The sequence below is a fragment of the Anabrus simplex genome, chromosome 12 (genome assembly GCF_040414725.1).
Source record: "Anabrus simplex isolate iqAnaSimp1 chromosome 12, ASM4041472v1, whole genome shotgun sequence".
Lineage (NCBI taxonomy): Eukaryota > Metazoa > Arthropoda > Insecta > Orthoptera > Tettigoniidae > Anabrus > Anabrus simplex.
The window spans coordinates 97,476,998-97,494,639 of NC_090276.1; the positions used below are offsets into that span (position 1 = coordinate 97,476,998).

Genomic DNA, 17,642 nt, shown 5'->3' on the forward strand with positions numbered 1-17,642 from the left:
CTGAAAAGAAAATATTTGCAGTAATGAGAAAAGAAGGGGAGTAAGAAGATCAAGATTAATATATAGCTGTATGAAACTCACCTCTATGTTCCTCATAAATTGTGTGCATTTGGTGCGGACACCAACACCAGATTGACTCTTGAGAGGGAGCAGAAGGGAGGGATGTGTGAGGAGGGGCGGGTAGGTAGGTTTGAAGGGATTGGCGGAGTTAACGTGTCTTTTCTCCATTTATACTTTGCGTATATAGGAATGATTATATCAAGTAAAATACAGTGGAACCTCCATTATCCGTTCTCAGAAACTACGTTTTCCCAGATTATTCGTTCAAATTTCGTGGTCGCGCGAGCATCCTAATTAAACCACGTTGTAAAAATCCCGCATTATCCGTTCCTCGAAGAAATAATTTCTCAGATCAACCGTCCAGAAATTTCAGTTCCAACAATGCTAAATCCTTGATCAAGCATTTTTCAAGAATCTGTATCTCGCAAAAAGACGGTGTTGTGGCGCTATTGCGATCGGCGTTGAACTTTCATAAGGGAGGCTACCTGTTGCAGAAAATTAAAAATCTGAAACGTAGTTTTCATAAAGTAGCGCTTCAGTGACGTCTGTTACAGGATGGTTGGTCCGTTGTACAGGGAGAGAGATTTGATTACAATGTGCAAAAGAAAGAGTTGACATGAGAAAAGTGAATGAAATGAAAAGAGTGCAATAGGCGTTACTATGAGAAATGCTCATACTGCACACATTTAATGCCCACATTCTATGTTATCCCCATAATATTTGTCTTTCATTTCTAATAAGTTACCTCAAAACCCTGCGGCTGTTTGACCGCCAACAGTCAATTTGTTTTTCATGCAACTTTTTTCATTGTAGTCTTGGATGCACAGTCTTGACTGCAGCTTGAATGCACATTCTGTGCCTTCAGAATTGTCTTTTGGCAGTAAAAAAAAGACCAGGAACAAGAAACGTCATTTTTATTGTTTCTTAAGTTGGATGTGATTTCAGCATTAGGGCAGGCTTAATGTTTCTTTTCTGGCCTCTGCAAGAATCCTACCACAATATTAAATGTTTTTTCCTATCTCAGTATTTTCATTTATGTGCTTTTGGAGACAAGAACCTGCCTCATCTACCCCTATATAACAGAGGCACCATCATGGGTTCCGCAGTTGTAAAGCCCTCGGTAGTTTGACAAGGACTTTCCCATGTCAACTCGGTTAGATGTAACACACACTATCGAAGGACATCATCATTTCTTCGCACCAGAAAGCCGGGTGCGTTTGTGTACGAGCCTCCTCCAGTTTGTTCTATCCATCCACAGATGCTGCTCATATATGCGACACCAGTTGAAATCTCTAATTTCAAGGTCTTTCAATACCTGTTTTTCGAAACATCGTGCGTCTCTTCCCAGGACATTGTGCTCAAAGTATGTTCGAGGAGTCCTGTGAGGGTCCATTCTTTTCATGTGACCATACCATTGCAATCTCTTCACTTCTAGAGTCTCCAGCAAGCTTCTTTCCAATCCAACCTGTTGTCGGATATCCACATTCCTTATTTTATCCATTTTTGTTCTTTGTAGACAAGAACGGAGGAACTTCATTTCTGTTGCCTGAAGACGACTCTTTGTTTGTCCAGTAAGTGTTGCTGCTTCCAGGCCATACGTCAGTATAGGTACTAGATGTATTTTATACAAGCTGATTTTGGAAACTAAGGGAAATGTTTCATCCCAAAGTATCTGACATACAGCGTGATAGAATTAGGAACCTTTCTGTATTCTGTTGCTAATCTCTTGATGTATGGTATTGTCTGATGACAGGACATAACTGCGAATTGCATGGCACATGTCCCTTGTTATTTCACTTTGACCCCTTTCTGCTCCTCTTAGTGGTGTGTAACTAACAAAATGTCTGGAATCAGTTCTCTTCAGGAGAGAAATTTCTGGGGTTCAGACAATTCTGTAACTGTACACTACAGTCGTTCTCCTTGACCATATAATTTAGCAGTTCTCATTTTTAATCTCAGAAGGAATCGGTGTAAGTTGTGAGAAAGGAATTCATTCTTATAATAATTACAGTATATTATTATACAGTACGTGGCATAAAAATTTAATTTTTAAAAAATTGGCGCTTCGCCAGTTTATGCGTAAGACTGTCCGTTTAATGCAAGTTGGATGTTAGGTTTGCACATTCCACTTCATCAGTCATTTATAAAGGCATCGTGGGAACTGCTTTGAAACAGGGAGATTTCTTTTAACACACTGGAATTGGTGCACGATATTGTTAATTTTTATTTCAAACCTTTCCTGTGGTTATAGTGCTTTGTGGAAGAAAGTGCATTAATATAATTGAGAATTCACAGGGATGTAATATATAATTTTCCATTAAATAATATCATCAGTGGATGCCTAACTTCAAATACAGTTTTGGAAAGAAATCTCATGTAGCTGAGCTGTATATTTGAACTTCGTTTTCCATATTATGTGAAGATAAATGACCTCTTTTGCTGTTTTTGTTTGAACTGAAGCATAACTGGTTTATTAGCAACAGATCACTGAATACTGGCCAATGCATGTCTGTGGTTGAGATTATTCTGTGTTTATACAACAGTCTTGTAAAATGGGAATTGCTTGCTTAATAAAACAGTTAAACATATTATTAGGACTAAGTAGTTCTTGTTTGGCAGTTAGTGAGCTGAAGTTCCACCCGGACCGTCCTGAGCACCTATTGTCCTGCTCAACTGGTGGTGAGGTGTGGCACTGGGACACAACATCCATGTCTCGAGGAACTCGCTTCAGTGCATCCTCAGGTGAGTTATGTCCTCTTCCTTTTCAACTTGTATTTCAGAAAGTATCACTTGATTTATCCATTTTATTTCACAAAAGATCACTTCTATTAAGGAAAACATACCTGTTCGAATGCATTCATACAGCACTCAGTCTGCCTGGTGGCCATGATCATTAAGGCGTTGAAGTCTAAACGGTCTGACATCGTGGTTAGCTGGTTCGAGTCCAGTTGGTCACCATCAGAATGTTCGCCGGCAGGGTAGGAGGGGTGGTTGTATCACTAGATTCCGTTCCAAAAGTCTGGATCATACCTGCCAACTTTCCCGATTTAGGCGGGAGACTCCAGATTTTCCCGCCTCCCAATTATTCTATTATTTCTCCCAATTTTAGCTTATTTTTTGGTGAACTTCAAACATTTATTTTCAAATCCCATCATTTCATCTTCTTTTACGCCAGTGGCCGGAAGTCTTTCGCTCATTGCCGCTTTCAAATGAAATATCGACTTTTATTAATGCGAGAAATATGCACAAATGTACGTTGCTTATTGAAACCTGCATATCGCGACGCGTGTATCGATTGTCAATCTCTCGTTCGTTCACATCAGTCTAGTCGATTCTAGAGACTAGTTACTAGATATGGTGTCTCTTTTAGTAATTTAGTGACAGAATTTCAATGATAATGACTAGTGACTTTTCTAGAGATTTTAGGAGCCATTTGGAGACAATTCTAATTTTAAGTTATCTCAATATAAATAAAGTAAGAGTTGTCTGTACATTGCTCAGAATTTAAAAAAAAAAAAAATGATATTTCTGTACCGGTCATGACCACAGTAATGAGGGGAAATGCACATTTTAATTTCCCGTAATTTATGCCTGTATGTATTGCCCCCTTCATGCCGGGCTCAGCTCGCCGGAGAGCGAGGGTCTCAGTCGTGGACCGTTCGCTATCGGCTGTGCAGAAATTTTTAAAGGCAGGGATAGATGAAGGACTAGCGACAAATGAAAGGAGACTAAAATAGGTTTACACATTTATTAAACTAACACTCTTTTAAAGAAAACAAGTAAATTAACAAAATCTGGGTTGAATTCTTGAATAACATCTTCTCCTCGTGCTTTCTGAAGGTCGGGAAAACCTGTTCGCGAAGCGACTGGCTCGCCCTGGCACGAAATACAGAATCTCACCCTCTTGTAGATTAAAATAATGTCCCAACACGCTGATGAAATAAATCATTTCCTTTCTAATAAAATATTACCACTTTTGAAGGGGACATATTTCTCCCTTGGTTAAATAATGATTTGATCTGAAGATGGAATCATTATTACAGGAAATCTCCAATTAACATGTTCCCTGAAAATTTAGGTGGTAATCATGTGTCACTTCTATTTAGGGTTTTGTTCCAGCACGAAGCCTCGCGTTGTCTGCCTCGAGTGCAGCACCAAGCTGTCGAAGTTGATCCATTACCATCTCTTGTAATTCACGGCATTCTTCACAAATCTCATCTTGTAGATTCACTTGGGTCGAAACATGGTGGTAGGTTGGATCTTCATCTGTATCTGGCGGTGTTTCTTCTTCTATTATGAGATTGATATGATGACCATCTACAGGTTTAGAAGAATAATAACTTTTTAAATTCTGGGCGTTATGAATACCTTCATAATTTTTATCTAGACTCTGGATTCTGTACGCGTTATTCCCATAAACTTTTATAATTTTATAAGGACCTATAAAAAGTGGTGCAAATTTAGCGTAATATTTGCTGGTTGTTTCTGACGTAGCTGGCTTTTTCAAAAGAACATACTCATTGAGTTTGAGGGGTCGGCAAAACTTCTTATCCTTCACTCTGCGTTGTCTACGCTCAGCTTGTTCGCGCAATGAAGTGGCGGCTTTCCGAATGTTTTCTTCCAGCGTAGGCTTCAGATTACCGGGGCATTGGACAATATCGTCCCAAGGTCGATGCGGTTGTCGGTCGAAGTGAAGAGTAACAGGAATCTGTGACGTAGCTTCGTGTACTGTATTGTTTAAACATTCCATCATAATGGGTAGAACATCAATCCAAAGCCAGTGTGCATTTCCACAAAATATCCTGCAGAATTTAGATAATTCTTGCATCACTCTCTCTGCCGGGTTACTAGATGGATGTCGGATCGAGTTTAATATGTGTTTAATCCCCAGTTGTTCCATGGCTTCACGAAATTCAGCCGATGTGAACTGCGATCCGTGGTCAGTGAGAAGTGCTTTAGGCTTGCCCATATGCGGAATTAAATTACGGGTGATTCGTCTAATGACAGATTTTGAGTTGGCCTTTTGAATTGGATATAAAGTCACATATTTTGAGAATACGTCAATGGTGACGACAACATGCCGGTTACCTCTCTTTGATGTAGGAACGGGACCGAACAAATCCATTGCGTACAGCTGTTTAGGCTCAGAAGGTATGATTGGAATAGGATTATGTTGCAATAAATGTGAGCTTGGCTTTACCCTCTGGCATGTGTCACAGGTTCGCACTAGGTTCCTCACTATTGATCTTTGTTTGTCCCATATAAATTTTTCTTGGATGGTAGCCAATGTTTTATCGATACCGCCATGTCCAGTAATTCGATGTGCATGCCAAATTAAAGGTTCAAATAATTTCGAAGGTACAACAATTCTCAATTTCGATTTTTCCGGATCCACAAATTTAAATAGGGTGTTATCTAAATACTGGTATCGGGATGCTCTTCTTCTTATTCTACGGTATCCAGGATCTCTAGGTTTAATTTTACCCTCTAGGAAATCAATGATAGGTCTTAAGTCATTGTCTCTTTTTTGAGCTTGCCGTATATATCTGAGTTTTCTTAAGAATTCATGATCCTCAGGAACTAGTTCAAGTTGGTTGATTTCCAGTACTTCCTCATTTGGATTACGGCTCAGACAGTCGGCCAGTAAATTACTCTTCCCAGAACAATGTTCCAATTGAATGTTGAATTGTTGCACAAACATTGTCCATCGAAATACTCGTTCTGATGCCATAGTAGCCTTTAGCATGAAGGTTAAAGCTTTATGATCTGTTCTAATGATGATCGGAAATCCGTAGATGATTTTCTGCCAATATTTCAATGCAAATACTATGGATAACATTTCTATTTCGGTTACTGAATAATGCTTTTCGTGATTTCGTAATTTCCGACTAACGAAGGCTAGGTAAGTTTTATTTTCCGGCTTCTCTCCATCTTCCTGGAATAACACAGCCCCAATTCCGATTCCAGACGCATCCGTTTGTATTAAAAAGGGTTTTCCAAAATCAGGATATCCTAGCTTAATGTAATTTAACAGCATCTCTTTGGTCTTAGTAAATGCGAGGTCACACTCTTCGTTCCATTTCCACCTGTTGCCTTTTTTTAATAGATCTTGAAGTGGAGCTACCGTTTGTGTGTAGTTGGGACAATGGCTCGCAAAGAAGTTGGCCATGCCTAGGAACTGCCGTACTTGTTTGACACGTATCGGCCTCGGAAATTTGCTAATAGCTTCAATTTTTATAGGGTTCGGCCTTATACCTTTTCCATCAATAATATGGCCTAAAAATAATATTTCAGACTGGCAGAAGCGTGATTTCTTTAGGTTGATGTGGAACCCAAATTTTGAAAGATTGCTCAACAGTTTTTCTAGCTTAACCAGATGTTCTTCGAATGTTTCACTCGCCATAAGCAGATCGTCAACATATTTAGTAATAAAACTCTTGACTTCATCCGTAAGGCATCTATCTAAGGCACGGATAAGAGCGGCCGAGGCATTAGAAATGCCAAAGGGCAATTTTCTAAAAACATATGTTTGCTGGTCAAACATAAATCCAGTCAATAATCTTGACTTTTCTTCCAAAAGAATGTGGTAATACGAGGAGGTAAAATCCACTGATGTAAATAAGTTCATGCCACGGAATTTTCTAAGGACATCCTTAATTGCTGGTGCCTGGTCTCTTTCTGGTATCAGTTTGGAGTTAATATTTCGCGCATCTAAACATATTCTCAGAGATCCATCTGGTTTATGTACCACCACTAAAGCACTTATGAATGGTGTACTGGATTTCATGATAATCCCGTCTCTTTCCATTTCTGCAATAATTTTCCCTACGCGAGAATGAAATTTCTCAGGAATTGGATAAGGCTTCCTTTTAAACGGAGTCCAGTCTGTGACTACTAGAGAATATTTAAAGTCAGGGATCTGGCCTGGTTTATCGTCAAACACTGATTTATATTTTAACAATAACTCTCGGAGTCGGCCTCTTTCTTCTTCCGTTCCTATAGCTTGGTTAACCTTTGAGTTTATGAGGTCATACGGGTGTGTTGCATCGTCGCCCTCTTCTATAATATTATCCAGAGCCTGATTTACCTCTTCTGTGGCTTCCTGGTCTTCGGATTCCCACGGTGTCGAGGCGTTATTAATGAGAAACACACTCTGATCATTGATATCGGCTGGATTAACTATAGCCGTTTCCCATGTCTCATCCAATCGAAAAAGAATCTGGTTGGAATTTAAGTCAATATTGGCATGGTAAGATGTCAAAAAGTCAACTCCTAGAATGATGTTAAATTTTATATTTGACATAGCCAAAAATACGTTCTGAAATTTTGTATTTCCTATTTCAACATCCAATAGTGTCTGTAGTTTGCAAGCCACGGTCTTATCCGGGATAATTCCTTTTATTTTAATGTGAGATACTGGTATAATCGGGATATCATGTCTGTCCTTTAAATCATTTAGGAAAGAAGTTGAAATAACACTAATTGTAGATCCAGTATCCACTAAACATTTTACTTTTACGCCACATATTCTAGCCGAAATTATAGGTAGTGTTTTTAGGTAGTTTGTGTTCGACTCTAGATTTTCTTCGAGTAGGTCATCTGATCTTGTCATCCAGGAATCAATTTGAACAATAATCCACTCTTGCGTTTCACTGTTATTATATGGGTTAGTGTCGAGACTATCTCCTACTAATTCAGGGGTTGTTTTTTTTTTTTTTGATGGCACCTTGATTGTACCCATCATCTTCCGAATGTTCTTTCTCTTCCCTTTGTTTTGCTCTTTGGTACTCCAAACTCTCCGCTCCAATAATGTCGGGATTGACGTCCTGCTCATGTATAGCCCGATGCCATTTCTTACGTTCTTGACTGGACTGCTGGAGTTCCCGCAAATACTTCTCTCTTTCTTCCTCTCTCCAGTTTCTTTTCCGTCTCTCAGGTCTTCTATTCTCTGGCTCTCTTCTCCATCTGTCCCTATTGTTTTCATATGGTCTTCTTCGGACATTACGTCTGGAATAATTCCATTCTTCCTCATCTCGGCGTCCTGGTCTCGGAGATCGGTCTCTGGGTTGTCTTCCTTCGATATTTCTACCCCAATTTCTCCCTTGGTTAGCAATGTTCCTTTCTTCAGATCTGGTAACATTGGTTTGGAAAACTTGCTGTTCTTGGCCGGAATTTCGCCTCTGTGGTTCTCTAGATGTCATGTCGAGCTGTCTCAATATGGCTTCAGCTTGAATCGCAGTTTGTACATTTGAGGCAATCATGATTCGTTGCGTCTCTGCTGGAAGTTGCCTGGTAATGACCTTTATTAATTCAGCTTCCGATGGCGGTGTGTCTAGCTCTCGTAGCTTACGTAGCTGACTGGAGAAAAATTCTGAAAATCGTGTTGGCGTGAATAAGGCATACCTCTTAGCGTACAACTCTGTCTTGAGATTATGTTGAATGTCCGTGTTCCAATATTTTTCTAGGAAAGCCCTCTTAAATCCTTCGAAATTGTCGAATGAGTATCGGAACGCTGTGAACCATGTCAATACAGAATTCTCCAAATATCTTTCCGTTACTCGCAGTTGGCGCTCTTCTGGTATTTTGTTGTCCCGAAAATATTCTTGTAATTCATTAATAAAACTCCTGGGAGTTACCCCTTTTACGTTATTAAATTTTTTTGGATGGTCCTCCTGCATTCGAATGATATTTACTATTTGCGTTTGACCTGACGTATTAAGTTGACTCACTCCTCCGCTGTTATATCCTTGAGCTGGATTGGTAACATTTACGTTGTTATGGGCATTCATTTGGTCGTCCTGCTTCGGAGTTGAAGATAAAATCTCTCCGGATACCTTCCTTTCTAAATTACTTTGCCGCTCTAACAATGTATTGGTTACAATGTTATGACTTTCGCCTTGCAATTTAAGCAATTGTAATTCTTTAGTGAGTTCCTGAATTCCATTCTGTAGTTCTTGTTTATAAAATTCTGAACTAGCTTTGACCTCTCCTATTTCTTTATCTATTGAGGTTTTCATAGTTTGCAAACTCTGTTGTGTCTCCTCAATCGTTTCGTAAAAATATTCAAGTCGCTCTGAGTTGGTGGTTTGAGCTACTTTTATTTCGGCAATAACGCCCTTTTCTACCTGTTTCACAGTTTCGAAAATCTGAGTGAATTTCCTAGACCATGCTGTTTTGGTTGCTGTTAAGTCCTGTGTATTCTCATCGATTTTCTCCTCAATCGCTTGAAATTTATCTTGCACCTCGTCCTTATATTTGCCTAATCCTTGTAATATCCCAGTTTGTACTTTAGCCAGTCTTTCACTAAATTCATTAGACATAGCTGACATGGCATTGTCTATTCCGACCTGAATTTCTCCCTTTAAATTTGAAAAATTTTGTTTCACAGATACCAATTCGCTTTGAACTGAAGCTAACTTCCCGTTAAATAATTTAACGTCCATGTGTAGCTTTTCGATATTTTCCTCTGTCTTGCTTTGGATTTCCTCAATAGTACCTTTGAGTTCCCGTTTTACTAACTCACTATTCTCATTAAGTTTTTTCTCTAGATTTTCACTATTTTCACTAAGTTTTTTCTCTAGATTTTCACTAAGTTTATACTCTAATGAATCATTATTTTCACTAAGTTTTTTCTCTAGATTTTCACTAAGTTTCTGTTCTAATGATACGTTGTTTTCACTGAGTTTCTGCTCTAGTTTAGTTTGATTCTCATTCATTTCCCGCTTTAAGTTATTCTGTAAGTCAGTCACTACTCCGTCTAGGAGTCTACGTAAATCCTCCATTGTTACAGTACTCATTTTTCTTTGAGATAAACGGCAATTCAGACATGGGCGGACTAAGTTCGATGGCCACATACCAGAATCCAATTCATCAGTCACAAGTGGATTGATGTCACAGCCTTCAGAGAAGATTAACGTCGCAAAATACAATCCTATAGCCTAAGTCCAAATTATGCGGAAAATAGCCGCTAAAAGAAAATTTTGACAACTATCATCCAGATTTTGTTTATAACTAAACAACAAGGCCCTTCCTAAACTTAACCTGAGTGTAGTTCGCCACAAAAATTTGGGCTAATAAATGTTTCAAAAATAACCTGGAAAAAATTTTATTTGTCGCCGCATCTTGTTTTTGTCCAAATTCTGGACTACAAGATCGAGTCCTTTTATTGGTACAGCCAATAAATCGGGCCTAACCACGTTGGCCGCCAAATCTATACCTGCCCCCTTCATGCCGGGCTCAGCTCGCCGGAGAGCGAGGGTCTCAGTCGTGGACCGTTCGCTATCGGCTGTGCAGAAATTTTTAAAGGCAGGGATAGATGAAGGACTAGCGACAAATGAAAGGAGACTAAAATAGGTTTACACATTTATTAAACTAACACTCTTTTAAAGAAAACAAGTAAATTAACAAAATCTGGGTTGAATTCTTGAATAACATCTTCTCCTCGTGCTTTCTGAAGGTCGGGAAAACCTGTTCGCGAAGCGACTGGCTCGCCCTGGCACGAAATACAGAATCTCACCCTCTTGTAGATTAAAATAATGTCCCAACACGCTGATGAAATAAATCATTTCCTTTCTAATAAAATATTACCACTTTTGAAGGGGACAGTATGTACGTACGCGCATCACGAGAAAACTGCTGAGAGAATTTAATGAAAATCGGTATATAAAGTCGGGGAATAAGTTGCTGCAATCTAGGCCATAAATAATTTTATTCACGATGAGTGAAATAGTAGTTTAGGGGAAGACCTAAAATCTAATTCTCAAATATTTGTCATTATTGGCCCTATCGATAAATATTACATAACTAAAGTTATATATTATTAAATTTCTGATCATTTATGTCATACATTTTTACTGTACCGGCTATGATAACATAGATATTCATGAATTTGGATTTTTGTTGCTAAGTCCATATCAGCGCCGAGGTACGAGAAAATGGGTGAACGAATTTAATGAAAATTGGTATGTAAAGTCAGGGAATAAAGAACTACAGTCTGCGCTATAAATAATTTTATTCACTATGTTGAAATGGTAGTTTAGTGGAAGGTGCCAAAAATGTAATTTTAATTATTAACACTTTCAACACTATGCCCATACGGGATACGGGCGCGCTGTTTTCCTGCTTCTGGATGGCGCCCGTATGTGATGCGAGCATGATTTTCTCGTGTATTTATATCCAGCTGCACGTATCACGTAGGGTTCCCGTCCCTTGGTTGGAGGTAATAGTTCATCTAGTGACCACTAGAATGCAGCAGTTATCGGGAATTTTGAACTGAAACGATAAACATGGTATTTTCTCCTTGCCGTAACCTCTGCCGAAGCACTCTGTGTGCCATGTGCTGCGCACGCCAAATCTGCCATGCTGTCAGCTGTGTTACTGTGTAAACATGTCTTCACGCCGGCTCAATGATAGTGATATTTTGGATATTTTATCGGGAGAAGCGGGTTCAGAGATGGATGAAAGTGATGACGACCCTGCTTACGAACCAGATAACGTACCAAGCGATAGTTCAGGTAAGATTTTTATTTATTACGCCACTTTGGAACGTAAGTGTTTAGCTGTATTATTTTACTCCGAATACAAACGATAGAAATACTTCGCCTACAGAAATTTGGGTTTATTTTTTTCGTTTAGATGAAGAGACGCAGGCTAATGATTCACCTGTGCCGGGAACATCTGCCGGATCATCTGAACCTGATGATGAATGGTCAGAAACAGATGACCAACCACAGCTACCTGTCTTCCAGTCGGCATCTGGTTCTACTCAGTTTATGGTGGGGAGTGATGAAATGGATTGTTTCAGTAATTTTTTTAGTGACGATGTGATCAAAAATATAAAAACAGAAACTAACAGATATGCAGGTACGACAATTGCGGCAATGAAATGTCAGGGCAAACTGAAGGAAAATTCCATGTGGCACCGGTGGTCTGCAGTAAGACTTCACAAAATTTATTGGTCTACTGATCCCTTTTATCAGACAGGATTTGCCAGTCGATTGTTGAGTCGTGATAGATTTTCCGGAATTTTATTTATGTTGCACCTAAATGACAATGCCACCTTCATCAAGAAGGGGGAACCTAATCATGACCCACTACATAAACTCAGGCCTTTCTTTGACTTTTTTGTGCACAAATGCATTGCCAGTTTTCAGCCGTATGAGAACCTAACAATAGATGAGGCTATATGTCCCTTCCGTGGTCGAGTAGGGTTTAGGGTTTATATGAAGAATAAGCCCAATAAGTACGGTATGAAAATGTATGTACTTTGCGATGCGGCAACAGACTACGTACTGAATTGTGAAATATATACGGGATCCGCAAGGAACGTTGACAACAGCATTCAGGCTCTTGTAGATAGATTATGCTCACCGTTTTTCAGTAAGGGCCACTGTATTTATATGGACAGGTACTATACTAGCCCCTCCCTACTGAATATGCTGTGGCAAAACAAAACCCTGGCTGTTGGAACTGTCATGAAAAACAGGAAGGGTTTACCACCAACGTTCAAGACAAAGAAATTGAAGGACGAGATGATATCTTTGAGGAAAGGGCACCTTCTTGCTGTGAAGTGGAAGAGCAAGCGGGATGTTTTATGCCTTTCAACAAAACATAAGGCTTCCACTACACTTGTTTCTGGTAGATCGAAGGGTGGTGTCGTACAGAAACTAAAGCCTGACTTAGTCATCGATTACAATATAAATAAAACTGGTGTTGATAGAGCAGATCAACTGAACATTTGCACGGAAGACATTGAAATGGTGGAAAAAGCTCTTCTCCTATTTGTTCCTTATGTCTGTTGTGAATGGTTTCATTCTATATAAAGAGATCTCAAAATCAAAGATATCTCTTGTGGATTACATGAGAGTGATCAGTTCGCCGTTAGCAGCTAAAGGAGGAGGAGACATCTCAAGGCTGGAACCTACTCCCTCCCCCAGTGGTGACAGGACTTTTGCTCGCCATTTTCCAGAAAAGGTTCCCCCAACGAACAATAAAGTGAATGCTACTCGTTATTGCAAGGTATGCTCAGACAGGAGCAAGAAGGAAAGTGGTAAGCGTGTCAGAAAAGAGAGTAGATGGTGGTGCAAGGAGTGCAAAGTAGGACTGTGTATAGTCCAATGTTTTCAGGACTACCATACGAAAACAAACTATTCCTAAATAGGTAAATATTTTATTCCACTACATTTGTGTTTATTTGTGGCATAAGTAGTCGCATTAAATGATTATTTTTTATTGTTTGATCAAGATAATTGGTATAAACTCAATGTACAAAATATTTTCCGTAGTATTTTTTCATGTTTTTCATAAGACTAGTATAATTAAATTACCGGTACGTCAGATATTCACTTGAAGATTAACATCTTCATTTTGGATGGTTGGTACCTTCATTTGGTACAAAAATCAGGCATGTAATATGTTTCGCTGTTCCATAATAATGTGTTAAAAATTAGCAAAAAGACCCAGTTCACAGCCAGGATCCATGTTACAATATGGCAGTGTTGAAAGTGTTAATGGTCATATCAAAAATTACTACATAACAAAGAATACAATTTCTAATTATTTATGTCTTATTCAGTTTTACCGTACCGACTATAATAATGTTGGTGGTGATGGTGATTAAATTTTGAAGATGATTATAAGAATGAGAAAAAAGTCACGAATTGCTTGAATATTAACACAAGAGGGAGTCATGAAAGAAAGGAGGACTCGCTTTACATTAGATGCTCTAATAGCACAGAGTCGGAAGAAAACAGTGTGTGTCCACCAGGCGGCTGTGAGCTTGCATCCAGGAGATATTGGGTTCAAATCCCACTGTCGGAAGCCCTGAAGATAGTTTTCCGTGGTTTCCCATTTTCACACAAGGCTGTACCTTAATTAAGACTACAGCAGCTTCCTTCCACCTCCTAGGCCTTTCCTATCCGATTGTCGCCATAAGAGGTGTCAGTGCGACGTAAAGCCACTAACAAAACCTAAATGTGAAGGCCTCCAATATAGAAAGCTCATAAAATTAACAATAACATTGCATTGACCATTGTTTGTTGTGATGTGCTTCGTGTATTCTGCTGCCATTTATCTCCGATAGATGGGATTACTGCTGTAACAGCCTGCCTGAATATTGGCGGGAAGTGGCTAGGGAATTAATCTCTCTTCTTTAGCGTTCATACATTTTCTGATACTGCTGGCACGTAACACACTACTGGATCATCATAGTATTCCAGCTATTCAATCCCCGCTCTGAGGCAGTGATTGGAATAAGCAGTGTGCACCCTTGAACGGAATAATGACACAGAAGTGTTCGCGGCTGTCTGCGGCTTGGTCATTCTATCTTTGGAACATTGAACTGTTGGATCGACACTGCTAAAAGTGATAAAATGTGCTGTTTTTCATTTTATCAAATATTGCTTTTCATTGCGACATTCGTACTGACGTCATTGTAATGACCTATGTTGACTATAAGGACAGTGTTTCTCGGTAGCGAAGCACGGGTACATCAGCTAGTTACACATAGCATTGCGCTTCACATAATCGCACGGGCACTTGATGCAGTATATTAATCTATGCATTTGCTAAGTAAGCGCATGACTGATTCACACGAGTGGAGCAGGAGTTCATTCTATTTTCGGAAGACTTATCAGAGACCGATCATTCTTCCTATGAGGGCATAGTCTTGTAGCTTCGTAGTCGGGCTTCATGACAATAAGTGTTATAAATGTATCATAGTAGCCTACTGTAGTGTGCAAGACATGTAGAATAAGCAGTTTTGACCAACTGTATCTCCTGATTTCTCATATCAGAATCTCCTGATTTTTGGTTTTGTAAAGTTGGCAGGTATGCTGGATTAAATTCCAAACCTCTCCTCAGTGCTCATATGGAGTGAGGGCATATGACGCTGTTGATGGTGATTCATCCGTCGGGTGGGGACGCTAAGCCTTGAGCAGACCCCTTGGTGCTATTCGACAGGAGTAGGCTATGTTTATCTCTGATCCGTATTGAACTAATAATTAGTCCCATAACATGTTAAACATGTTGCAACATTAATTTGTGTAACAATTTATTATTGTATTGAATAGGTGGAACATCTTTCTCTTTCTAGTAGGCTATGTGCCGGCACCAGGTTTCAGCCTCTCCCTTCCTACTATCATTAACTCCTCTGGTCAGGAAGGGCATCCAGTTATAAAAACCCGCCACGACAGATTCCTCACCTCATATCTGACCTCGTAGAGAAACGGGACAACAGTTGGACAAACAACTGCAAGTTGAAATCCATGATGATGTCCCTAGAAAGTGTATTTTGTCAGTCAAATAACAGCATAAGTTACATTTTACAAGAACAGTCTCGGTATTGTTGAACAAACTAGGGACTACAGTGCTTCCTTTTCGTTCGGTACAACCCTCAACATGCAGTGAAACTTGCCCTTCACGACATGTCTTCTCGTTTGGAGGGATGTGTTTGGAAATTGCTGGCAGTTCGGGAGGGATGGTCTTCCTTTTTAGGATGTTGTCTTTCCGTAGCGTTTCCATGCCTGGTACGTATATTTCTCTATCTTTTGTGTAAATGGCCAGGACTTTAGGCATAATTCTATCCAATGTCCAAAAACATTCTGTCTCTAGTACAAAGTGAATGAGCGAGTTTTTAGGCCTAAAAGCCTTGGCGAGTTTATGGGGCTAAGTAGACATATGATTGCCATTGCTGTCTTTTGAACGTGAAAAACGTAGAAATATGACTCTGTTGTGGTTTTAGTCTATTTGGAGTTTCCTGAAATGTTTTGCTTCTCAAGATTTTAAGTTGTAAATTGACTTCCAAAAGGAGAGTATGATTGAAGAGAACTAAAAGATTATCTACCATAATTACTTTTTGTAATACAACTGGCAAGGAGACTGACCGAACATTCTACAAGTAATCATGAAAATGAAAACAGGGACGTTGGTGCCATCAGATGATGTTCCTCCTCCATTAAGAAAGCTGGCTTCCAAAGGTGTATGCAGATTTCATAACCTCTGTAAATATGAGTGTGTCGTTACCAGATAAACATTTTTTCCATAAGTGGAAGAAAGGCTTTTTTTAATAACTTTTTAACTGTCGTTTTTTGTACAAGTCACTTATTTACATCATCGATGTCCCTCGAAATTGGGGTCTGACAAATTGAGATGTATTTTAACCTGTATTTTTTCTATACATTTTCAGGAACTTCGAAGCTGATAGGATATGGAGTAAGGCGTTTCTGCGGGTTGGAGGACAAATTCACATGAGCTCAGTTTGCTCTTCCCATATTCAATACGAATTTAGATTTGTCTATTACACTTACTGCTATGAACTGGGTGTTACTGAGCAGTACCACCAACATAATTCAGGACGAGCTGCCAGGCAGCCTACTTTCACATATCCATGCAGATTGGCTCTCCACACCTTTGTGAGCACACATTCTCAGTCTTGAACCTGAATAAGAGCAAAACTATGTCATGTTTGTTTGGAAGCAGGCATCATTCTGCTCAAACAATTTTCCCTGGCATCACTAAGTTGGTGAAATCAAAGAAATGTTAAGCTTCATCTTATTAGCTGCATTTTTTCTTAAAAGCTGGTTTTCTTGAATTCTTTCTGTCTGTCCTAATCACTTCCCTCCCGCTCGCCATATTCACCGAGACCGTGAGAGGGTGGCCCACTTCATTCCACTTGACAGTTGATGCGTTCATTTCGAGTTAGAACATTTTGTGTGAATGTATTTGAAAAAGAAATTGCACAAATATAGGATCAAATTTTACATGATTGCTGGCTGTGCTGTAAACATAAAAATATACTAAGGAAGGGTCTCAACAGCATTTACCATGTTACAGATATGCTAGTGTGTTACCTCTGAAATACAACTGGAAAAGGTGTACTGTTCTGACTGTAGTGAACACCAGAGGACATGTAGAATTCAACTGTCATCTTTTGTTGTAGGGAGCTCAATCGAGGAAAACCCCTGGCTACAGAGCGACGCAGCCAAACATAGGTTTGAGGTCTTCTCGTTGATGCCAACCCTACACAAACCCATCAACTCTCTGGACATAAATCGCACTAGAGCGATCTGTGGATGTGACAATGAAGCTTTCTATGTATTCAATGATGTTTTGTAATAAAGTGTTATTCTCAAGCCCTGCATTTTTAAGACCTTTCCAGGATATATCAGAATATTTAGTCTGCAACATTATTTTCTGTGTTCTATTCACTCTTTACCAAAATGATATGTTCACTCAACCGCGAAAATTTCGCCGCTTGCTAAAAATCAAAGAATCCTGCCGCATTAGACATCCACCAGTTGGGAACTTGTACAGTACTGGCCATGAAAATGGCGGTGGTGGTGGTGATTATTGTTTTAAGAGGACGTACAACTGGGCAACCATCCTCTGCATAACACTAATCAGACAGAAAAAATGGAAGGGGTCCGACACTTTGAAAAATGAAGGTATCGGCCAAAGGAAGAAAACGGCCATGAAGGGCAAAATGAACGACTCCCTAGGCCTTCATACGTTATACTGCTGGGGTCGGAAAAGAAGAAGAATTGACCAAGGGAGGTCGGATAGGATAGATGAAAGTGAGGAACCTG

The 17,642-nt window shown here is 39.5% G+C and overlaps 1 protein-coding gene across 1 annotated transcript in view; it reads left to right on the top strand.

Annotated features, from left to right (window-relative positions):
- Positions 1–17,183, top strand: part of Nup43 (Nucleoporin 43kD) — a 115,059-nt gene extending 97,876 nt beyond the window's left edge. The window contains exons 7-8 of the mRNA XM_067156285.2: positions 2,680–2,802; positions 16,997–17,183. Of these exons, the coding sequence (XP_067012386.1) occupies positions 2,680–2,802; positions 16,997–17,172 (299 nt within the window). The 3' untranslated portion in view covers positions 17,173–17,183. The remainder of the gene's footprint in view (positions 1–2,679; positions 2,803–16,996) is intronic.
- The last annotated feature ends 459 nt before the right edge of the window (positions 17,184–17,642 follow it).